This window comes from Dipodomys ordii, unplaced genomic scaffold (genome assembly GCF_000151885.1).
Source record: "Dipodomys ordii isolate 6190 unplaced genomic scaffold, Dord_2.0 Scaffold5, whole genome shotgun sequence".
Lineage (NCBI taxonomy): Eukaryota > Metazoa > Chordata > Mammalia > Rodentia > Heteromyidae > Dipodomys > Dipodomys ordii.
In genome coordinates this window covers 20,080,022-20,104,688 of record NW_012267221.1, presented here as the reverse complement: position 1 = coordinate 20,104,688, position 24,667 = coordinate 20,080,022, and the positions used below count along the sequence as shown (strand labels likewise).

Below are 24,667 nucleotides of genomic sequence, written 5' to 3'. Positions count from 1 at the left end.
AGATGTATGCTTGGGAATACATCTGATCAACGAAATCAGTTTCCTGTTTTTCTCTGCATAGCTGGGACTCTCCATAGATTGGTGCATAGCTTGGTGAATGTGATGCATGCCACTAAACTCAGCTTTTTCTATTGAGATGGAGTCTAATAAACTTTTCTGCCTGAGCTGGTCTGGAAATTTGATTCTCCAGATCTTAGTCTCTCAAATAGCCAAGATGACAGATATGAGCCATAGGCACCTAGCTACATTTTAACTTAACAATGGGAATTGGTTGGATTTTACTCTGCTTATATGTATTCCAAGTTTATGTTTTCAAGTTTACATTTGTTTTTGCTTCATGTCTCATACATGCTAAACATATGTTCTGACACTGAGTATACACCAATGGAGTATACTTCAAGTCTGGTAGAATTTTTTTTACAGTATTGAGGCTTGAATTTAAGGTCTTGTGCCTCCTAGCCAGGTTCTCTACTACTTACATCATATCTCCAAAATCTCTCTCTCTCTCTCTGTCTCTCTATCTTTCACCTAGGCTGGCCTGAACTGATATCCTACATACATAGTGCATATAACTGGATCCTTATGTTTAGTCTCTTCAAGTTTTTTCTTAGAGCCCTATGTGCTGTTTTAGCTAAGATTTTTTTCCCCAAAAGAAAGACAGTACCAAAATAAAGAAAATAAGGGAGTTTTAGTGAGATATAGTGAAATTCTATCTCACTTTATTCGTGTGTCTAATGGAATCATTGTTTACCTAGAGGTGGTCATGGTAGGCAAGGTGGATTTCTTCCCTTTGTTTAGCACTTTTTGGTCTTCTTAGCTTCCTAATTAAGCAGCTCTGTGCTGTGTTTCTACTAGAAAAATATGATCTAGTGACTTTTTTTTTTATCAAGCAGATGCATAAGGTCTGGGTGTTTGCTGGGGCTGAACTCTTATACTTATAGTCTGCTCCCTTGTTGTTGAGAAGTAGTTAATGGGTACTGGGGGCATTTACCACCAGACTTCCAACTTTTAGTATGCTAACCCATCTATGAAATTTAAAATACTGTCTTACATATTAGCCTTTTATATAGGAAAAAAGGAATACTGAGCAAGGGAGAAAATAGTAATTTTGCCTCCAAATCTAAAAACAAGCTGGATGGTTGTCTAGGACTGGCATTTAAGTCTTCATCGTCTTTTCCAAGAAACCACATGTATGTCCCATCAAATGAAGATGGAACTTTACATGTATCTTAGGATGCATCTGTTCTATGTTTTCTATGTGGTAACAAGAAATGATGTAGCTTTTTAGGCATTTCACTGTACTAGTTACACCTTGAATAAAAATATAGCAAAACAAACCAAAAAATGATTTTTATATTGTTTGCAATAGGAAGACAGTGGTTCATGGAGGCTCCCTCATTCCTCATCCCTATGGAATAAGCTTGTTTGAGGATCATGTGTTCTTTTCTGATTGGACAAAGATGGCCGTGATGAAGGCTAACAAGTTCACAGAGCCTCACCCCCAGGTATACCACCAGTCTTCCCTGAGGACCTACGGAGTGACTGTTTACCATGCTCTCAGGCAGCCCAATGGTAAGCATCCAGCCACATAACCCTGGTTTCTGAGAACTATGGAAGTTAATGATGAGGAAGCTTGAGAGAATTGGGTAATATTCTCAAGTATATGAAGGGCTATCTAGAGTATTAAGCCCTATGAAATTGACTTTGCTGCTCAGACATCTAAAGCAATGGATATATTTTGGAGTTAAAATGTTTATTGGTCTCTGCATTGTTTGAAGATGCTGGGGAATCTAGCAGCAAGCAAAGCAAATCCACATACGTAGTTTCATTCTACACTGAGAATTTCATCCATTTGAAAACTCTTCTGTTCTGTTTGGGGGTCAACAGAGGAAAATGACAAGTCTCCATGCTCATGCTGAATAGAGTCAGATCATTAAGATTTTATTTTGATTCAGATGTTATTTTAGTCCATTATCTTAAAATTTTATTTGAGTTTTAATTTGAGCTTTGATGTATCTATCTGAACAGTCTGTGTCTCTTTCCTATATTTGCTTGTGGGCCAAAGAAAAGAGATACAATAGTAAGTGAGGCTATGTTGATAGACAACTTAATATTGGTGAATTATAATTTAGAGAAAGACATCTTTTGCTTTAGTTTAGTTCTCTATTAGGTAATGCGTCTGGTTAAGTGGAGAAAGGGTATAAAGTAATTTGGTTGACTTAGAAAAAACAGAATGGATATGTTTAGGTGACTATTCTTTAATATTACCATTTTGGGCAAAAGCATGTTTATCTGAAAATGTTTTGGAAATCTCTATTTGGGATAGTTTTGACTCAACTTACGAGCTACTTTGACCTCTACCCCTGCCTAAGTTTGATCATCCAGACTGTTCCTGTTATCTGGCTTAGAGGAGTTTCTGGTGGTGTTTCCCAAGCCTGTCAACCTGAGAAAGGAAAGTCAATTTTTGAAGAATAAGTCTCAGAAGAGAGTATAAAAAGCAGGTAGAAGAGCTCTCTCTGTGGCCTCCCAAAGTTCCTACCTTTTAGAAGCATAAATTGATTTGTATGGCAGACATGTAGGGTTTTCAGGCAGAACTGGATCTGAATCCTATTTTAGCAGTTTATCTGGCCACTGAATAATCTTGGGTAACTTTTTTTTTTTTTTTGGGTCCTCGTGGGGCCTGAACTCTGGGCCTGGGCGCTGTCCCTCAGCTCTTCAGCTCAAGGCTAGCGCTCTACCACTTGAGCCACAGTGCCACTTCCGGCTTTTTGCTTTTTGCTTATGTGGTGCTGAGGAATCAAACCCAGGGTCTCAGGCATGCAAGGCAAGCGCTCTACCACTGAGCCACCTCCCCAGCCCCTGGGTAATTTTTCTAATCCTTTGGATCTTTCTGGAGTAACAATATTTATCTCTTAGGATTATTGGTTGTACATTTGCTTGTTTAAAAAATAAGTACCCAGGCGAGTAATAGTTGTATCTCATAAATAGTAAAAATAGCACTAAAGGCGATTTGGTGGCAGTTATTTCTAATCATGGACATAGGCAGACAGACTCTAACATAATGATTGTGGGAGAAAGAATCCCATATTTATCCATCTGTGGGCATCCCGCTGGTTTGAGAGTGGGTGGTGTGGCTAGCTCTGGATGCTTGCAGGGGTAGCCAGGAGCGATGGCTTTATGGAATTGAAACCCCATCTCTCACCAGCAGAGCCCACGTGGTCTTGCATGCTGTGCATCATTTATCCATTTTGCATTGTGATTTAGCCCTCTGCATTTTCCCTTCCAGCTAGCAATCCCTGTGAAGTCAACAATGGGGGCTGTGAGCAGATCTGTGTCCTGAGCCACAGAACAGATAATGATGGTCTGGGCTACCGTTGCAAGTGTACATTTGGTTTTGAGCTGGCCGCTGATGAGCGCCACTGTGTGGGTAAGATATCTATGACAATTTTATAGTAGGTAGTGTAGGGTATGGTATATACGCACACCTGTACCCTGACAACAGCTCCCCCTCTGCCTTGCTCACTGAGAATGAGCTTTCTGTAACCCATATGGCATCTGGTTTTATAGGCACTACTTTTTCTGTACATAGAGCTGTGTTTGACCAAGTCAATATCTGGTCTTTGGGAATTTCCTGAAATTGATTGTTTAGAGGATTGTGATTGTGTGTGTTCGTGTATGTGTGCGTGTGTGTGTGTGCACGTGCGTGCGTGTGCATACACATGTGTGCATACACGAGCACAAGCACAGAAATATATGTGCCAATTTTGGGGCTTGAATTCAGGTCCTGGGTTCTGTCCTTTAGTTTTTTTCCCTCAAGCCTTGTGCTCTACCATGTGAGCCATAGCTCCACTTCTGGCTTACTGGTGGTTAATTAGTGATCAGAATCTCAGGGTGGCTTAGAACTTTGATCCTAGATCCCAGCCTCCTGAGTAGCTAGGATTACAAGTGTGAGCCCCTGGTGCCTGGCTTCTAGTTTTCTTGATCTTCTTTTTCTCTTTATTTCTTGAAACGTTAACTATGGCATTCAAATTTTCATAGGATTGAATTTTGAGTTATTTTCTATTTCCACATTTTGTTTTTCCAGTGCTATAATAGAGCCCAAGGCCTTATGCAGAGTGGGTCAACACTCTCCCACTGAGCTATATCCCCATCCCTGGAAATCATTGTTTACATAAAAAACTCTTTCATTTACATATAAGTATATATGTATTGTACATATATATATATATATTCTGTAAGGAAGTGTTTCTTAGGAAAAAGTGAGATTAGAATACTTGTGTCACCATCGTGGTTGCTTATCTTTTCTCTTTTCCATTCATTATTTCCAGTTATGACTTACACAAAATATCATAATAAATTCTGTGGAGCTTAGAGAGGCTAGAAATACACTCTGGCTGACTGTGGTGTCCCTTTCTTTGCAGCTGTCAAGAACTTCTTGATCTTTTCCTCCCAGCTGGCTGTGCGTGGAATCCCATTCACGCAGTCTGTTCAGGAAGACGTCATGGTTCCAGTGACTGGGAGCCTTTCCTTTTTTGTTGGAATTGATTTTGATGCCCAGGAGAGAACTATCTTTTTCTCAGATACATCAAAAGACCTAATATATAAGCAAAAGATTGATGGCACAGGTAAGAAAATTGTGTGTGCATCTACATTTTGCCTATTTTTACTACTACTAATAATAATGATAATAACAGATTCATTCAGTATAATTTTGCATCTGCTCCTTAAACAGTATCCCCTTATGAAGCTTGGCAAATACCTTGAGATCAGGAAAATAAATATATTTTTAAAAAAACAAATCAAGTTTAAACCAGTGTCATCCTTTATTTCCAAAACATGCTGTAAATGAGATGACAAGTATTAACATGAAAGGAAGTTGAAGTGTCTGGAAGTCCTTAATAGATAATTGACTAGAAACTGCTCACATTCAAGCAGTAAAATTTATTTGGTGGTCTATCTATATGCTAATAGTTTGGAATAATACTAACTTCTTAAGAAATGAATTTTAGATATTGAAAGGAGTGACACTGAGTTCATAAACAGCTTTGTTGAATGACTACTCCTTTGTACAACTCTTAAAGATAATAAAATATTAAAAAAGAAATGAATTTTAGGCAATCTGAATATATCATTCAGTTTTTAGTTGTTTGGAATTCTGTTAAGATCTTCATCATCATTGCAGGTAGATATGTTATGGCCAATCACCCTGTACTGTTAGGCACTTTACTTGAATGATGAATGATTTGTTGATTTTGTACCAACTAGTGGATTGAAATCTGCAATTTGGAAATCGCTGTCTATATAGCTATATATCAATATACTAGAGTCACTAAGAGGGCGGATGACTATCTGTGTTTAAACTCTGGTTCTCTGCATTGTCTATCTGTATAACCAATAGGAAAAATATTTAAGGTCTCTTTATGCCTCTTCACACCTCAGTTTCCTAATACGGATAAGTAACAAGAGTAATGCTAGATATGCCATTGTTCATAGAGTTGGTGAGAAAATTCTAGGTTTTTTATCCCTAGAATAATGCTAGCTGGAAAACTTTTATGAAAATATCTCAGTTGCCATTCTTGTAGTATAACCTAGTAGGGATAAACATATGTTCAAATTGATATTTTGAACTAGAACTGATCTAGTCTGCAGCTCAGAGAACTCTTTAGCTGAGCTCTAAGCAAAAGACAGCCTTGAGTTTCTGAACCTCTTCTCTATGTTGTCCTGCTTTGCTTTGTTGATCTGCTGATTTAGAATTCTCACCATAGGGTTTTAAATTTTTTCTTCCTTCTTTTTCCACGTGGAAAAAAGTGCTGGGGATCAGTCCCCAGCATTCAGGACCTCATGCATTCACTATATTTTAAAAAATCAACTTCAAGTATGTTAAGCAATATTGTAATTGCTCTATTTTTTAAGAGAGAAGATTTTTCAATGGGTATAGGCAGACAATGAGCCAGAAATCAATTAAAGTCAAGATGGGTTGAATGAAGCCTGTGAGGGAATTCTCTCTATCCATTATCCTTCTTCCTCTATACCTTCTTTTTTCCTTACTCCCTAGGCTACTTCTTATCAGCTATCATGAAGTCTCTTTCATTTTAAGAACACACAGCTCTATGCGCCTCTTTGTTCCAGTCCTCTTTCTTCATGGCCAACCATCTTTTCAGGCCCCTCTTCTACCTTCTACTGATTTCTCACCTCTGACTCGCCCACTATATCACAGTTCCGGAACCCTCTCATGGCAGTTATCTCTTTGTTGCTAAAGAAATGCTTTTCTTATCTTTGGTCTAATAAAACATTCTCTCTTATGATGACACACTCTTGTGTTTCCTTCTATATTGTGTTCCTTATAATGACTATGATCCATAAATAACTGTGATCTCTGTAACCCACATTAGTCTTTTTCTGCATAATTTCATAACTATCCCCCCCCCCCCCCCGTCAGTTGTGAGACTTGAATTCAGGGCCTGGGTGCCGGCTGTCCCTGAGCACTTTTGCTCAAGGCTAGTGCTCTACTACTTAGAGCCACAGTTCCACTTCCAGTTTTTGAGTGGTTAATTGGAGATAAGAATCTCATGGGGACTTTCCTGCCCCAGCTGGCTTTGAACCACAATCCTCAGATCTCAGCTTCCTAAGTAGCTAGGATTACAGGCGTGAGCCACCTGGGCCCAGCACTTTCATGACTTTGATTGCCATCTTTCAAGGAGCTATAAGTCATCATGGGGAGACTTTTAAGACTTTTACTGGATGTTTTCTTCCTAACCTGGAAAGTGAGGGACAGAGCAAGGCAAGCTTCTCTTGTGTGATGATGAAGATCATTATCAAGTTCTCTCTTTGAGATTAAGAACAATCTATAGTGCTAATTGTCTTTGGGCATCCTGGCATCCTGGGCATCCTGCTAACACCTCGAAACTCACAGTCCTCACAGATCTCCCTGTCTCAGAGAAAGAACACCATTCACCTTCTCCTACCCCCTTACATCCTGTGATCCAAAGTACCACCCTTCTCCCTGTCCTTAACTCCATCTCCAGCCATGTCCAGAGCATTTGTGCCTCAAGTCTCATTCCCTCCCACTTGCAAGTCTTTGCTACTCTCCAGCCCCTGACTCCTCATTTTTTGGGGAGACCTCTCTACTTCTACATTGTCCTGTGCTCTCATTCTACTTGTTTCTTTTTGTCTCTGGGCCTAATTGCTTCCTCTTCTCTTACTTCAACATTATTAATCACTGCAGGGAAGTGCCTATACTTCTTTACAAATGCTTCACTTCCCTGGGACATCTATAAAATAGACACATTATCAATGTGTCTTGGCTTGATCGAGTGGTGTTAAGAGGATGGATGAATGAATGCATGTAAAGTTCCTCTCCTAGTGTCTGGCTCCTAGTAAGTGCTCAATCCTATGGAGATTTTTTGTTGTTGTTTGTTGTAGGGCTTGAACTCAGGGCCTGGATGCTGTCTCTGAGCCTCTTTGTGCTCAAGGCTAGTGCTCTACCACTTGAGCCACAGAGCCACTTCCAGTTTTTGAGTAGATAATTGGAGATAAGAGTTTCATAGGACTTTGCTGCCCAGGCTGGCTCTGAACCACAATTCTCAAATCTCAGGCTCCTGAGTAGCTAGGGTTACAGGCATGAGCTACCAGTGCCTGGCTTGCTATGACCTTTTAATTATTATCAGCATCATGTTGCATCAACAGCTAATAGGTAGTCTAGACCACAGAGGACTCTTTTTACAATTTGCTGGGGAGAAAATAGGAGTTCTTGTTTTTACTATTGCTAAGTAAGGCGATATGTTTGCTGATTGTGACTGAGATTTTGTTGATAAAGAGAGGAAGAAGAAAGAGAAGGAAGAGGAGGAGGAGAAAAAGAAGGAGGGAAGGAGAGACAGAAAAGAGACAGGAGAGAGGTGAGGATGGACAGAGAGAAGCAAAGAGAGAGGCAGAGAAAGAGGAGAGAGAAAGAATGAGAGAGAGAGAGGAAGAGAAAAAGAGAGACTGAGAGAGAGGGGAGGAGGGGGAGGAAGAGGAGAGGAGAGAAGACAAGGAGGTGAGAGGGAAGGAACATAGCATTTCCCAGGCAGGAAAATGGTCTTTTTCTCCTGTACCCAGTACTGATTTTCTTTTTGGCATCGTTGCTGCTCTTCTCCAGTCTTGGCAACTTTGTGGCTGAAGTGTTGAAAGTAGTTGGGAGGGCTGGGCAGTAATGCCTCAGGTTAGCCCTGGTTGTACCTGGCAGTGTCAGCTCCTCAGAGCGTTCTGGGTGGTTGTAGGTGAACTCAGGTATCTTTTTTTTTTCAGATGTGCTGCAATATGAAATTTTTTTCTTGGAAGGATGAACAAGGGAGTAACTCCAGACCACAGCCCTCCTGGTTCTGTTTATCAGTGTCATAACTAGTCTTTGAGATCTAGACTTTAGAGAATAGATATAGCCAAAGCTTATCTCCTGCTGTTGCTTCAAAATGTTTTAATTTAAAATTTAACTCTTCCACATGTGTTCCTGCACTGTGTCCTGACTTTAATGCAATATTTAAATATTCAGCAGTAGAGAAAAAATTCCTATCTTACGTAATACGCTGAGTTTAATATTTTTTTACTTATAGGAAGAGAGATTCTCCTAGCTAACAGGGTAGAAAATGTGGAAAGTTTGAGTTTTGACTGGATTTCAAGGAATCTCTACTGGACAGACTCCTCGCACCACAGCGTCAGTGTCATGAGGCTGGCTGATAAATCCAGACGTGAAATAGTGAAGAATTTAAACAATCCACGATCAATTGTGGTCCATCCTTCTGCTGGGTAAGTGTGTTTATGAGGTCCTAAGATCCTGGAACTTATATGTTTTACTGTCATGGAAATGTACCACAAAGATCTGTCAAGTTTAACAAATAGAATGAACTGACTTGCAAGCACCTTCAATTTTATCCCTTTCGTGTAAACTTAGGCAACCACATTATCTCTTTCAAAACCGGTTCTTCTAAATTACAGCTTTCCTGGTTGCTGAAGTGTAACTTTTCCATAGTTGCAGAGGACCAAGCAAAGTGATAGAGTTTGGAGGAGGAGGAGCAACTATACTGAATGCAGAATTATCTAGAAAGGCTCAGATTCCTGCCCTGCTCTAATGCATTGCTTATGAAGCTTTGTAAAACCTGCTTAGTCATTCAGTAATCCCCAGAATGAAGGTTTCCAGATCACAGTTGCACCATTTTGTGTTATACTTGGTGCTGAAAGACCAGAAAACTCAGACTAGCCTACAGTATTCTTTTTGGCTCTTAACTTTCTTAATTGAAGTATGTTCAATGGCTAACAGGTTTGTGTAGAACAAGTCTGAGATAGGCAGTTGCATAGAATGGAATAATGAAGAAGAAGGCTGGTGATTCACGTAGCCTGCTCTGTCACATAGTGAGCTGTTAACACATTACTCATCAATACAGAAATGAAAGGGTATGTGTGATACCCAGTATCAAGACAGTGAATCTGGGGCTCAGTGAGATCAAATGACTTCAGGGGGCTCTATTGTGAGGCAGGAGTTAGCACTCAAACTCCAGATCTGTCCATATACAGCTGTGAGCTTACCAAACTCCTTTGTTCATTTCAGTATTTTTATAGTTTTATTTTCTCTGAAAAATAATATAAGAAACAGACTTTAATAATAGTACTGTTAAGAAATCCTAGATCCCTCCAGAAAGTTAATCTGTTCATTTTTCTAATGTCTTTACTTCAACCTAAATCTTGAGCTCATGGTTTTGCAAAAGCTGTTAAATTCCTAATGACTTTTTCATTTACAATACCATAAAATAGCCACATAGCAGGCTGGGAAGGTGGCTCAGTGGTAGTGTGCTTGCCTCGCATGCACAAAGCCCTGGGTTCAATTCCTCAATATCACATAAACAGAAAAAGCTGGAAGTGGTGCTGTAGCTCAAATGGTAGAATGGTAGAGTGCCAAGTCCTGAGTTCAAGCCCCAGGACTGGCAAAAAAAAAAAAAAGCCACATTATTGAAAGTCACATTTTGGAAAAGACTAAAAATATTTGATTTCTAGGATTGTATAGAGGAAAAGGGCTTTTTGGGGGAAGAGGGTGATTCTTTTTTAATATGTGTATCTTTTTTCAGTCTTCAGAATGTAAATGTTGCATTGGGTAAGATATTGTTGATATGTTTCAGTGATGGATGTTTCCATTCATTACCCAGAATGAAATGCTTTCTTGTGATTTTATAAGTTCCTTATAAAAAATAGGCAAAGATTGACCTAGAAGAGCCTGAACTTATATTTTTATTATCTTTAAGTAGTTGTACAAAGGAGTCACATTCAACAAATCAGTTTATAAGTATAATCCATCTTAATCATTCTTCCTCCTCCTTCAACTCCATTCCTTCCCCCAATTTTCCTAGCATATGCATTGACTATTATGACTGCATTCTCTTATTTCTTCTCTTCATTCATCTTCCCCTCTCTGCTTGACTTCCCCATCATATCTTTGAAGCACTAGTTTCTTCATTTTGTTGGACTGTGAGCTAGTTTTTCTAAGAAATTACATTGTTTGAATTCTTCCCTGCAAATTCCATATTTTGGTTAATACATTTGCGTTTACTTGCATATAACCTTGTCTGTGTTTATTTGTATATTTATACATTAGTTCTAGTTTCCACCTATGAAAGAAAATATACTATATGGATGGCTTGAGGCTAACCTAGGAGTCAGAGTGAGACTCTCTCAACAAACAAAACAAAACAAAGCCCAACAATACCCCAAAGTAACTCAAATGTTTTTTCAAAGAATTGCTGGGTTACCATCATTTTAGGTTCTAAAATTTAGCATCATGTTTTTTTTTCTTTTTCTGCATTGGGTCTTTATTTTAATGTCACTTATATTCGTAATGTTGAGAACACGTATCTGAAACTTTTAGAATTGGATAGTTATGCAGACTTCAAGTCCCATCACTTGTATAGAAAATGAAATTAATTGCAGCAAATTTCTAGAACATCTCTTTGTGCCCCATCCCTTCAAGCCAGGCAATTTGTGCAAGTGTTAAACATCTTCAACTTATTGCCTCTTTTCCTAGATACATCTTCTTCAGTGATTGGTTTCGTCCTGCTAAAATTTTTAGAGCATGGGGCGATGGATCTCACCTTATGCCTATAGTCAACACTACTCTTGGATGGCCCAATGCATTGGCCATTGATTGGGGGTAAGTTGAAGACATCCTGTATTACTGACTTCCCACTTCCTGTACAACACACAGGAGGCACACTGGATAACATGGTGACATGCTAGCTAGCCCTTAGAAATTTTTATCAACTAGTTGGTGATGGGAGAAGGATATTGAATGATGTAAGAACACAAAGAGCACATAACTTGCCTAGCTACTTGTGGGACACAAACCAATGTAGTCTTAAATACTCTGAGGAAGGTGCTGGAAACAGAAGAATGACAGGACTTAGTGAAGGGAGGGTAGAGAAGGTGTTAGGGAGTCCCAAAGCCCATTAAAAGTCTACAGGGATATGATGAAATGTAGGAGTTGTGTATTTCCTTCTGGAGCATCTTGAGAAGAGGGAATTTTGGAGATGCTCAGTCAACAAATGTACATTTGTTTATATGCACTTGGGGAAAATTTTTGTTTTTGTTTTTTGGGTCCGGTTGTGGGGCCTGAACTTTGGGCTGGGCGCTGTCCCTCAGCTCTTCAGCTCAAGGCTAGCGCTCTACCACTTGAGCCACAGTGCCACTTCCGGCTTTTTTTTTTTTTTTTTTGCTTATGTGGTGCTGAGGAATCGAACCCGGGGCTTGGGCATGCAAGGCAAGCGCTCTACCACTGAGCCACCTTCCCAGCCCGGAAAAATTGTTTTTAAGCATAAGTACAGTTCTCATGCACTGATAATCTATTTTAAAATATGGAAATTAAATAAGATAAATAACCTTAGATATAGGAAATACCAGATTAATTCATGGGAGAGATAAGAGAAGAAATTTATCCAATCTTGTAAACATACACCAATATTTTTCTTAATTTGTTGGTTTCTCAAGGCAAACGAAACTTTAACATTCCTCACTCCAAGGTAGCAATGTAACAAGTTTGAGACAATTAATTGAAAGGCATTTGATGAAGGCTGTTTTTCTGGGAGAAATAAAACTCAAACTTTCAATGAATATAACAAGTTTTAAGACCTTGTGTAAACATTCTAAATGAGCCCACAGAATTTAAATGTAGTGGCATGCAGGGACTCGACCATCTTCTGGATAAAAACATGAATTATTTAATTATTCTAGAGCTTCACGATTGTACTGGGTTGATGCCTTTTTTGATAAAATTGAGCACAGCACCTTTGCTGGGTTAGACAGAAGACGACTGGGCCATATAGAACAGATGACACACCCATTTGGAATCACCATCTTTAAAGGTATGCTTTGAATGAATGCAAAGAATGTAAGGTCCTGTGCTTTGTCAGTTGTAAGAGTATCAACATTTGGTATTGTCACAGTTCTGAAAAAGCTTGTTACTAAAACCTCAGAAAACCCACAGTAGTGCTATAATCTACATAGACATAACATTTGGTTTGTTGATGGAAAAATTCACTTTTAGAGTATGTTGTTTTGGATACATTTAGATAATGTTGATAGCTTTTATGGGTGTCACTTTACACATTTCACTCATACAGTTTCTGAGTGTGTACTTGATATGACACAGGAAATATTATTTTCTGTAAGGTTTTGCCTTCATTATTTTTTCAGACTAACATAGCAAGAGCTGTTTATAGTAACTTGTAAAATTGTGTTTTCTGGTGTTTTAAGAACATCATGAAAATCCTTGTGGAAAGGTGATTGCATATGTGTACCAACTGTATTCTCATTGAACAGAAGCTTTTTAATAAGAATGTTGGGTAACTGACATCATCTGTTACAGAGAAACTATAGACTCCAAAATAAAAAAAAAAATTTATTTAAAAGTTTTCTGGTAGTGGAGATTGAACAAGGATCTCAAGCATTGTTCCACTGAGTTAGATCTCCAACACTGAGTTATAGCCCCAGGCCAGGAGGAAATTTATGAAAAACGGAAAGACATTGTTGTTTTTTCAGCAATTCTGCCAAATAGTCTTCATGTTACTAGTAAAGATTACCTGGAAGCATGGAATTATGGGAAAGTGCAACCACACTTACACTCTTGTTTTCTTCCAGTACCCTTTTTAAGGACCCATACTAGCTAGGATGGCACTTTGTCACTTGAGCCACACACTTAGCCCTTTTTTGTTTTTAGTTATTTTTCCAGTTGGAACTTAAGTTTTTGCCTGGACTGGCCTCAGATTATGATCCTCTTATGTATGCCTCTAGCTGGTATTACAGATGTGAACCACCACACATTTGCAAGGGTCTCTCTACCATTTTTCCCAGGCTGGTCTCAAATTGCAGTCCTTTTGAATTCATTGTGAGGTTCTCCTGAGTAGCTAGGATTATAGGCATGAGCCACCATCAACTCCCTTGTCACACATAGGCATGCTTCTAGGAGCAAGATTTCTGGGAATAAGAATGTGACCTGGCATCATGAAACAGGTGGCTCATTTAGTCTTGAAAATGGCTCTGTGACTGGTTATGTAGGGTGTTCACTGCACAGAAGTGCTAGTCCAAGAGAGTAAGGAAGGATGAACTCTACCCTGGTTGTGTGTGACAAGCTTAATTTGAGGGGTGACATTTTGTTCGAAGCTTTTGGAGGCCATATATATATGTTCTGTGTTTCTGGTTGAAACTTGCTACTTTCAATAATAAGCACAGTGCCTTATAAAAGTAGACATTAACTATAAATCAAGATGTTTTTTCACACATGGAGTAGAGATTAAATAATAAATATTCCTTCCTGCTATCCATTTGTCTGGAGTAATATTTAAAACATTTTTAAATGGTCTTGTGAAATTTTTGATGAGCTGAGTCAATTATAAAACAGTATCCACTCCAATACTTAGTAGGATGGTAGGCACAAGCCTACTGTATAAAAATACAGTTTTAGTATCTTTTATTTTCATTAGCAAGAAAAAGAATTTGAGTGCACAACACAACATTCCCAATTATTAGTTTCTGGTAACCATGGAGGGTTAGTGATCTCTTCTCTCTATCCTTCTTTCCTTCCTGCCTTCCTTGTTTTCTTCCCTTCCTCCTTTCCCTTACTCTTTCCATTTCCTTTCCTTCTCTTTCTCAGGTTAGCCTAGAACTTGCTGTGTACCCAAGCTGGCTTAAATTTGCAATCATTCTGCTTCAGCTTTCAGTGTTAGATTATAGCCCTCCATTATCATTCCCAGCCTCATTATACATTTCTTATTGTGCATTACATAATTTCATAGGAATTATGTAACGTTTTGTCCAAAGACTAGAACTTCTTCACTATGTACGGCACACTAGTAAAAGTTGGATTGGACCTCTTATCTATTATCAGATAGCTTACTGAATGACTGGACTCTTAACTGACAGTGGAGATAAGCTTTAGTGAGTTCAGTGACCCACTAGTCATGGATTAAACCATAGATAAGGAAACTTGGTCTAATGATAACATTTATAACTATGTAGGCATTATCTGGTTAGCTGGAATTTCCAGTTATACAAAGAGAAGGTCCTTTTTCTCTTCTTTCTTTCCTTCCTTCCTTCCTTCCTTCCTTCCTTCCTTCCTTCTTTCTTTCTTTCTTTCTTTCTTTCTTTCTTTCTTTCTTTCTTCTCCCTTCCTTCCTTCCTTCCTGCTTCCTCTCTCTCTCTCTCTTTCTTTCTCTCACCTACCCCATCCCTCCCTCCCTCCCTCCCTTCCTCCTTTCCTCCCTTCCTTCCTTCCTTTGAATGTGTTAGTTTTTATTGGGGGTTGACCTGAAATTCAAGATACTCCTACCTATCTAAGCGTACTGGGCCAGGCTCAAAGATCCACTTTGATTCAATTCTTTCTTTTGAAGACTGTTGAAATTGATCTTTACTTTTTTGCACTTTTTCGTTAGTATAAACTAAAGAATTATTTTTTTTCTGTGCAGAATCTTACTTTGCCTCTCTTTATTGTTCTGAGCACCATAGAACATTGGTATGGTGTAGGCATATGCAAACTTGTACTGATATTTTTATTATTTACCAAACATACACCGAAAGTTTTTTTTTGGACTAGATTATGTTTTATTTTCTTGACAGTGATTTATTGAAGTTGACTATCAGTCCCATATATGCATATAAATTGACATTATCCAGGATATTTCAAAAATGATAATCATGGATGTGTGTAGCTCACACCTCTAATCCTAGCTACTCAGGAGATTGAGATCTGAGGATCATGATTCAAAACCAGCCTGGCTTACCTCTAGTTAACCAACTAAAAGCTGGAAGTAGAGCTTTGTCTCAAATGGTAGAGGGATAGCCTTGAGTGGAAAAGCCAAGCATGAACACAAAGTCTCAAGTTCAAGCCCCCCAGTACTGACATATTAAAAAAAAACCCATCTTCCTGAAGATACAGGTTATGGTTATGGATTATGGGCTTGAAAAAGATTTTAGAGATGATGTGGTTCATTTTCTTAACACAGTGAGATATTTGCCTAAGAGCTTTCATCAGATTTGTGCTTTAGCTGGGATAAGAGCTGTCTTCGGAGGCCTGCACTATAGAATACTGAAATTTTTAATTTTATTTTTACTTATGGAAAATTTAACCTAACTACTACTAAATGCCATCATAAACCATATGTTTGCTTGAAATTGAGCCACGATATTAATAAAATCCAGGTTTCTAGGAGCATTGTGAGTGATACTAGTCATGGAAAATGGTCCCAGGAACCAGTAACAGATGTTTGTAGGAGAAGATTCCTCAGACTTGCAGGAACCATTCACAGTCTATTTCATTTCCTCATGTAGTTTCTTTGTGAGGAAGCTATAACTGAAAACACTAACTGCTCTGGTTTCTTCTTAGATTCTGTGTTCTTCACCGACTGGAGGCTGGGTGCTATTGTTCAAGTCAGGAAGTCAGATGGGGGAGGCATGACCGTTATTCGCAATGGCATCACCAACATCATGCACGTGAAATCATATGATACCGATATCCAGACTGGTGAGTGACTTTGTTGAGCTTTATTTCAGCAAATGGAGGTGTGTACTTGGTATGGTGACTGCTTTCTCTTACAACCACTTAGGTACAACAGCATTTGATGGTGTCATTTGATTCTGTCATCCATGTTGTTTGACATTATGAGATGTCACATCTTTATTCAGCTGTGCTGACTCTAAAGGTGTTGTTGAGAAAGACACCTTTAAAAAATTTTTTTTTAGCACTTTACTGTACTTGACTGTTCTGTTTGTTAGGCTGATTTCCAAGAGGTTGATTGATACTTCTTTTTTTGGTTATTGTTGCTGGTACTGGGATTTGGACTCAGAGACTGAGCTCTTGGTGGGCTTTTTCACTCATGGATGGCACTCTACCACTGGAGCCACACTTCCACTTCCCACTTTTTGCTGATTAATTGGACTAAAGGTCTCAGATTTGTCTGTTCTGGCTACCTAGAACCAGGCTCTTCAGAGCTTAGCCTCCTGAGTAGTCAGAATTATAGGTGTGAGCTACCAGCTCATGAGCCACTGGTACTCAGCTTCTTGGTACTTCTTAATATCGGGGCTGGAAAACATACTTTATTCAAACCTGGGATCATATAACGGGGAACGTGCTGACTGATCTCTGGCTTTGCCTTGGCAGGGTCGAACTTCTGCAGTCAGCCCACTCTCCCCAACGGCGACTGCAGTCACTTCTGCTTCCCAGTGCCAAACTTCCAGCGGGTGTGTGGCTGCCCCTATGGGATGAAGCTCACGTCCAATCAGCAGACATGCGAGGAAGACCCAGTTCACGAACCACCCACAGAGCAATGTGGCTCCTTTTCCTTTGCATGTGACAATGGCAAATGTGTACCGAACTTTTACCGCTGTGATGGAGTCGATGACTGTCATGACAACAGTGATGAGCGTCTGTGTGGTGCATTTAGTAAGTAGCTGTGCCATGGATGTTTCTTCCTGGAGTAAGATTACACATATAGAAGCTTGGGTTATGTGGATTGGAAAAATAGCTTTAACATTTTTAAAAAAGAATATCAGCCTTCTAACATGTACTATGAAGTCTTTTAGGAAACTAAGTCATAAACACTACTCCTAGGTAATGTTAGAGGTGATGTGTAGCATCCATTTAAAGTATCTTGCATGAAATTTCTTTAGACATGAGCAGTTTAGATTAATGCAGAGTCATTGCATTTTGATTACATTTTTCAAAAAAGTTAAATCAGGGCTGAGAATAGAGCTAGAAGATTCAGCATTTGCTTGGCAGGCAGGAGGCTTTGGGTTTGATGTCTAGTACTGAAAAAGAAAAGGCTGAAACCAAATAAATGGAGTGGAATGAGTGTTTACAATCACAGACTTGGAAAGTCTCTTGGGTTGTGCTCCTTCCTTCCCCTTTTTGGAGTAAATTAAATACTGAAATCATTCTATTTGTCCGTTTTGGGGACCTGAGTGCTGTCCCTCAGCTCTTCAGCTCAAGGCTAGCACTCTATCATTTGAGCCACACGCCACTTGCAGCTTTTTCTGCTTATATGGTGCTGAGGAATTGAACCCAGGGCCTCATGCATGCAAGTCAAGCACTCTACCACTGAGCTACCTTCCCAGCCTGTGAAATCCATTTTTATGTTTTTCATATTAATCTGAGCTATGAGGTTTGAGGCTTAATTTAAAGCTATTACAGAAGGGGTAAGTATTCTGATAAAGTTAAAAAAATACAAGATACAAAAAAGATACAAGATGATCAAGAGGATAGAATAGAAGTAACAATAACCTGCCTTTTTGGAGAAACAGAAGAGTGCCAGGCCTGGGGATGTAGATATATAACCACATAAATGTGTATATATACAGTATTCGGTTTGTAATCCTTGAGGATGAGCCACAACCCAGCTTGGGCTACATACGAAGACATTGTCTTAAAATAAAAAGTACATAGAGTATTTCAAAAGGTGTTTGGACCAGGCACTAGTGGCTCACACATGTAATCCTACCTACACAGGAGGCTGAGATCTGAGGATCAGGGGTTCAAAGCCAGTCCAGTCAGGAAAGCCCCTGGGGGCTGGGAAGGTGGCTCAGTGGTAGAGTGCTTGCCTTGCATGCATGAGGCCCTGGATTCGATTCCTCAGCACCACATAAGCAAAAAGCCGGAAGTGGCGCTGTGGCTCAAGTGGTAGTCGCTAGCCTTGAGCTGAAGAGCTGAGGGACAGCGTCCAGGCCCAGAGTTCAGGCCCCATGACCGGACCCCCACTCCACCTCTCTCCCCAAAAAAAGGAAAGTCCATGGCCCTTTTATCTCCAGTTAACTACCAAAAAGCTGAATGTGAAGCTGTGGTTCAGGTGCTAGAGCACTAGCTTTAAGAAAAAAACAAAAAACAAAAAATAAAAAACAAAAAAAAAAACAAAACCCTTCAAGGACAGCAACCAGGACCTGAGTTTAAGCCCCAGGACTGACCACCAGACCAAACCAAAAGGCATTTGGTATATGATAAATACTAAATAAATATTTTATGATGATGGTGTTAGTCATGACAAGATACACATTTCTCCTTATTTGTGTAATGTTCCACTAAAACATAACTTGGCCTTTAGAAGGTGACAACTGATTTAAATGGCAGTAACAACAAAATGTCTTCATGACCAGTTTGTGGCTATTGTAGATAACACCTGTTCATCTTTGGCATTCGCCTGTGCCCACGGAGGACAGTGCATCCCTGGACGCTGGCGCTGCGACAGACACAATGACTGTGCAGATGGCAGTGACGAGCAGAACTGCCCCACCTATGCACCTACCGTCTGTCCTCAGTCCTACTTCACTTGTGATAATAACCACTGCATCTCAAGAAGCTGGGTCTGTGACACAGACAATGATTGTGGGGATGGATCTGATGAAAAGAACTGTGGTAAGTTGGGAATGGATTTGTCGGTAAGCCTAGTAATCCAGTTGCACTGTCAATTGATCTGTACTTGTTCCACTGAGCCTCACACATTTTAGGCACTTCTGTTGTCATGCTTGTCAATCTCTGTATCCACTGACATGTATCTGCATATGGGAGGCTTTGAGTTCTCCTACAGATACTGAGTTTTATTTAAGCAAAACAAGACTGTCTCTGATGACACATGTTCTGATAGGAACTAAAAAAAAAAAAAAGACCCAGAACTACGCTCTGTGGTCTGTGGTGTGTACTTGTCTCAACTGCCTGGAAGGCTAAAGCTGAGGCAGGAGAATTGCTTGAACTCAGGCTTGGAGAAAAACATAATCCCCCAATACTAATTCAGATATTTAGAACAATTTCAAAAATACCATATGAACATATGTGCACCACCACACCTGGGTTGAAATTTCTAATATTTTTACATAGATGCCTTTTATATTCCTAGTTGTCATTAGGTTATTAATATTCTCCATGTCTTAAATAGTAATTTAAGGTACATCAGAGTTCTCTGGACTAAATTCTAGTTGTTAATGACTAGCTAATGACTAATCAAGTCAATTTTCTTTTGAAGTCAATAGGCTTCGAAATAAATCACTTCTAAATTTTGAATTCCATGCGTCTTAAATAATCACTTCATTTTGTGACTTGGATCCAGCACATCTGACTTGAAGGCTGTGCCTTACTTAGTAGGTCTCTGGGTTTTAGAATTGTTCTGTTTAGACTTTGGGGTGGACTGTCAATGTGAGCTGTCTACACACTGTTGCTGTGGGCTTGTGGGTTGGGCTGACCATACTGCCTAGTTGGCCTCCATTGGATGGTTGGCTTTTGTCTAGACTTACTGAGTATTTGTGAGCTGTAGTGCCAGCCCAAATATATGGTGCTCATTTTGACTATCTTCTGTTTTGACTGTCTTCTTTTGACTGTAATCACATTTTTGGACTCTTTCCTTTCATCGTTTCATTTTTGATTTCCCAAATTGTCTAAATTTTCAGATCTCTTGGTGGGCTGACTGACATTATTGCTGATTTGAAGGAATTTTGGACATATGTAAAACTAAGATAACTTAGGTAGCTACTTCCTGGGTATATTTTTGGTTTGATATCTATTGAGCAGGAAGTGAACTTAACTTGGCTTTATTTTTCTAATACCATTAGAAAGTTCACAGACTTGCCAGCCTAGTCAGTTTCGTTGCCCTGACCATCGGTGTATTGACCCATCTTTTGTCTGTGATGGAGACAAAGACTGTGCAGATGGATCTGATGAGATTGGTTGTGGTAAGTAGATTGCTTTTATTTACTTTTTTTTTGCCTTTTAGAAGAATCTAGTCATTTTAACCCTGATCTAATTTCTAATGATCTTCTCTTTCATCCTTAGTATTAAACTGCACCAGTTTACAGTTCAAGTGTGCTGATGGGAGTGAATGTATTACCAAGAGCTATCGTTGTGATGGTGTTTTTGATTGTGCAGACAACTCTGATGAAACTGGCTGTCGTAAGTACTATGTACCAGCTTATTTCACACCAAGGGATCATTTCTTCCTTTTCTTTTCTTTTAAACTATTGTTGCTATCACTGCTCTGTCAAAATGGGGGAAATGCATCCTGAATTACAAAGTATTCTTAAAAGAATCCAGTACGTGTGTGTGTGTGTGTGTGTGTGTGTGTGTAATCTAGGAATTACCAGATATTTTGCAATTGGCAAATCAAGTATTTGTATACATGTGTCCTTCAAATAATATCTTAGCTGGGTTAAAACATGTTTTAGGTATTTTTGGTCTCACTTTTCATTTTTCTTAGGACATTCCAGATTAGTAGGTTTTAAACTTTTAAGGCTTTGCTGCATATCAAGATGTGTGATTGACTTCTTTTGAATCTCAATTGAGACATTTAACAATAAAAATAAAGAATTAGGGGACTGGAGGGAGTTCATAGTGGAGGGCCAACCATGAGCAAAAGGGGCTGGGTGCTAGTGGCTTACACCTGTAATCCTAGCTACTCAGGAGGATGAGATTTGAGGATGGTGGTTTGAAGCCAGCCCAGGCAGGAAAGTCCATGAGACTCTTAATCTCCCATAAAGTTCTCAGAAAAACTTGGAAGTGACACTGTGGCTCAACTGGTGGAGTGCTAGCCTTGAGCTCAAAGAGGCTTAGGGACATTACCCAGGCCTTGAGTCGAGCAGCAGCAAAACAACAACAACAAAACAGCAAAAAAAGGATTGAAGAAATTCAATGATGATTCTAATAGAGAGATTGATAAATTCTGTTATATTAAATCTTCAGTTGAACAAATATTAGACATGTAGGAAGTAGTTTGACTTAGGATCTCATATTCTTTGAAAGAGTTATGTATTCTGTACTTAAGTTTGTAGTCATATCCACAAATCTCACATATAGAACTATTTCTGTGTACCACAGTGTGGAAGACTCTATATCATGTTAGTCTTTAACATTAATTTTATCATAGTCATTATTCTAAACCTACTGTTGAAGCCGGGGGCTGATGACCTGCAATTCTAGTTACTCATGAGGCTGAGATCTGAGGATCCAGGTTCAAAAACAATCTGGGTAGGAAAGTCTGATATTTTTATCTCTAATTGACCACCGAAAAGCTACAAGTGTAGTTCAAGAAGTGGAGCATCAGCCTTGAGTGAAAAGGCTAAGAGATGGTGTCCAGACCCTTAAGTTCAAGTCCAAATACAGTAAACACCACACACACACACACACACACACACACACACACACACACACACACCTATCAATTTTTGATCTAAAGTAATTTTCTCTGATTTCTAGACTAGACAAGGGATCATAAATGGCTACTTTTCCTGTGCTTCTTTCCTTCTAGCAACCAGGCCCCCTGGTATGTGCCACCCCGACGAGTTTCAGTGCCAAGGTGATGGTGTGTGCATCCCGAACACTTGGGAGTGTGATGGACATTCAGACTGCATCGACGGGTCGGATGAGCACCATGGCTGTGTCCCTAAGACTTGCTCTGCATCTCAGTTCCGCTGTGACAACGGGAACTGTATCTTCAAAGAGTGGATCTGTGATGGGGACAATGACTGCAGGGATATGAGTGATGAGAAGGACTGTCCTCCTCCACCCTTTCGCTGTCCCAGTTGGCAGTGGCAGTGCCCTGGCTTTAGCATCTGTGTGAATCTGAGTGCTCTGTGTGATGGCGTCTTTGACTGCCCCAATGGGACAGATGAGTCCCCACTTTGCAGTAAGTTTTCTGACTACACCTTAATGGCCACAAATTCATTCTGAGCAGCAGCCTTGTGTGCCCCATCCCCATCACAATCCCCAGGAAGCTTTTTAGGAAGGGATCTTAGTTCCTCTGCGACTTTAAATCTGTTAGGGGTAAAGAGAATTGAATTTAAGTAAACTATCAATGGACAATATTTCTCATTAAATCCTTTGCACTTGGCTATGTATTTTTCCTTCTTTATATGTCATTGTGTAGAAAAATGAGATCAAATTAGGCTTTTAGAAGGTTAAATTATTTGGGTTCTGTTGGTAATAAGCTCGTGAAGTTTTCTAGCTTTAAAACTTTGTAATTTCAATCAGAAATTGCCACAAAATAAATGAAGTCTGGGGATTTGTGTTTGCTGTGATTAAAATGCTGTGATTGGCATGTGATCCTAATTACTGTCCTTTCTTTCTTTCCTCCTTAATCAATGTTCACTCTCAGATGAACTGCAGCCAGGTATGATTGTAAAGTATTTAGATTCTTATGATTTCATGTGTTGTGTTTGTGCTAAAAGTGTCCTGATGGTCACAACTCCCCCTTCTAGTGCATGCTATGTGTTGTGACTGTGAAGCTACTCACAGCAACAGAAGGTACTTGCATCCCAGGCCTGAAATCTGTCCTTGGGTGGCTTTGATTGTTGCTACTTTGTCCCCAGGTATAAGGAATGTTAGTGGATCTGTGCCCTTGATGTACTTTTCTTTTCCCTGTGTTCACATTCCTAGCCATTTCACTCTTTCTTTCACACATTTAAGTCCTGTCCTTCATTTTTACATAAGTAGAAGAATGTCAGCAAGTTCGCTTTCTTTGCATGTTTTATCAGTGATCATTTTGTGTACTGATGGCTACAGTTTTTCTCCAAGATTCTCTTATTGTACCAAATGGAGTTATATTGGAGAGTTGTGATGAAGCAAATGATCTAAATCCTGTGCATCATGTTCATCTGAGCAACTGTGGTCCTTAGTTTTTATCTGAGCATCATAGTGAAGGTAGCATGGTACATGACAGATAGTACATCAGAATGAATTAACGAAGCAAAAATGATTGACTCTTTCACTTTGTGATTATCTTTATTCTAGATCAGGACAGCTGCTCAAATTTCAATGGCGGTTGTACTCACCAGTGTGTTCAAGGGCCTTTTGGGGCTAGATGCGTATGTCCACTGGGATACCAACTTGCCAATGATACTAAGACATGTGAAGACATAAATGAATGTGACGTTCCAGGCTTTTGTAGCCAGCACTGTTACAATATGAGAGGTTCTTTCCGGTGCTCTTGTGATCAAGACTACATGTTAGAAGATGATGGGAGGACTTGCAAAGTTACAGGTAATTAATTGCTAAGCTTAAAGGTGAATCAACCACTGCCAGTTTAATAGCCCATCCCAGAGCTTATGATCATCTACTATTTATGAGTATGTGTTAGCATTCATTAGGAGTTAGACTGGAATCCTGGACATACTATGTAATATCTTAAACCTCAGAAGTCTTAATGGACTTTGGAAAAAAGTTATTGAAACAATTACAGAAAGGTGATGATTTACTTATTATTTAAAGGAACAGAATGTTTTAAAATATTTAAATGATTTCAATATTATTCCTAATAAACAATATAATGAGATATTATACATTGAAGACAATTGTATATATAATTTTATAAAATATTTAAAAAGATAAAACTGTACATAAATTTGTAAATACATATTTACATATATACATTTTTGCAATACTGGCTCTTAAACTCAGGGCTGGATACTTTCATTGGCCTTTTTACTCTTAGCTTGTGTTGTATTACTTGAGTCACAGCTCCAGTTCTGATTTCTATATTATATTTAAGTTTAGTTCACTAAGTAAGATACTTAGTGAATTCACTAAGTAAGATACCTAGTGAATTAATTCAGCCAAAATGAATTCAGTTTCCAGTTTATGAAAGTGATTATACTATGCATTGGAATTTTGATGTGGCTGTTTTTAAAGTGGCCAAATAAAGGAGGATAAAGATAGCAAGTTTCTTTATTGGACAAATAGATACACAGAGGGTAGGTAGCTCAGGGTGTGGTACTGTTACCTTCATGGTGTGGGTTCCATCCAGGATCCAGTGCTGTTGTTGCAATCTTTCCTTCTTCAGAAATTAAGAAAGGGAAAGGGAAAGAGGGAGAGCAAGCAGATTTCTTTTAAGGATGCATTTTGGAAGTGGATAAATTATTTCTACTCACATCCTACTGATCAGATCTTAGTCACGTGGTCACTGGAAGCTCATTGGAGTCAGATACCCTATTCTAGCTGAGTGGCCTTTGGTAGAACTACTATGCTGCATGCCTTACTGCTACAAAGAAAAAGAGGAAAGAGGAAAGCAATTAGAACTTTATGTTGCAGCTAAGTACCTCAGGGAAAACTAAAATGTTTTAAGACATGACCTCTGCTGCAAAAAATATTTAAGACATAACTTCTGTTACAGAAAAGTCTACATTTTAGCAAAGT

General features: G+C 39.2%; 1 protein-coding gene across 1 annotated transcript in view; it reads left to right on the top strand.

Annotated features, from left to right (window-relative positions):
* Window positions 1–24,667, top strand: part of Lrp2 (low density lipoprotein receptor-related protein 2) — a 189,646-nt gene that overhangs the window by 64,334 nt on the left and 100,645 nt on the right. The window contains exons 14-26 of the mRNA XM_013027359.1: window positions 1,370–1,572; window positions 3,287–3,427; window positions 4,422–4,625; window positions 8,589–8,781; window positions 11,045–11,170; window positions 12,247–12,377; window positions 15,893–16,030; window positions 16,667–16,948; window positions 18,668–18,910; window positions 20,098–20,217; window positions 20,318–20,434; window positions 21,786–22,163; window positions 23,267–23,515. Coding sequence (XP_012882813.1) covers window positions 1,370–1,572; window positions 3,287–3,427; window positions 4,422–4,625; window positions 8,589–8,781; window positions 11,045–11,170; window positions 12,247–12,377; window positions 15,893–16,030; window positions 16,667–16,948; window positions 18,668–18,910; window positions 20,098–20,217; window positions 20,318–20,434; window positions 21,786–22,163; window positions 23,267–23,515 — 2,525 coding nt within the window. The remainder of the gene's footprint in view (window positions 1–1,369; window positions 1,573–3,286; window positions 3,428–4,421; window positions 4,626–8,588; window positions 8,782–11,044; window positions 11,171–12,246; window positions 12,378–15,892; window positions 16,031–16,666; window positions 16,949–18,667; window positions 18,911–20,097; window positions 20,218–20,317; window positions 20,435–21,785; window positions 22,164–23,266; window positions 23,516–24,667) is intronic.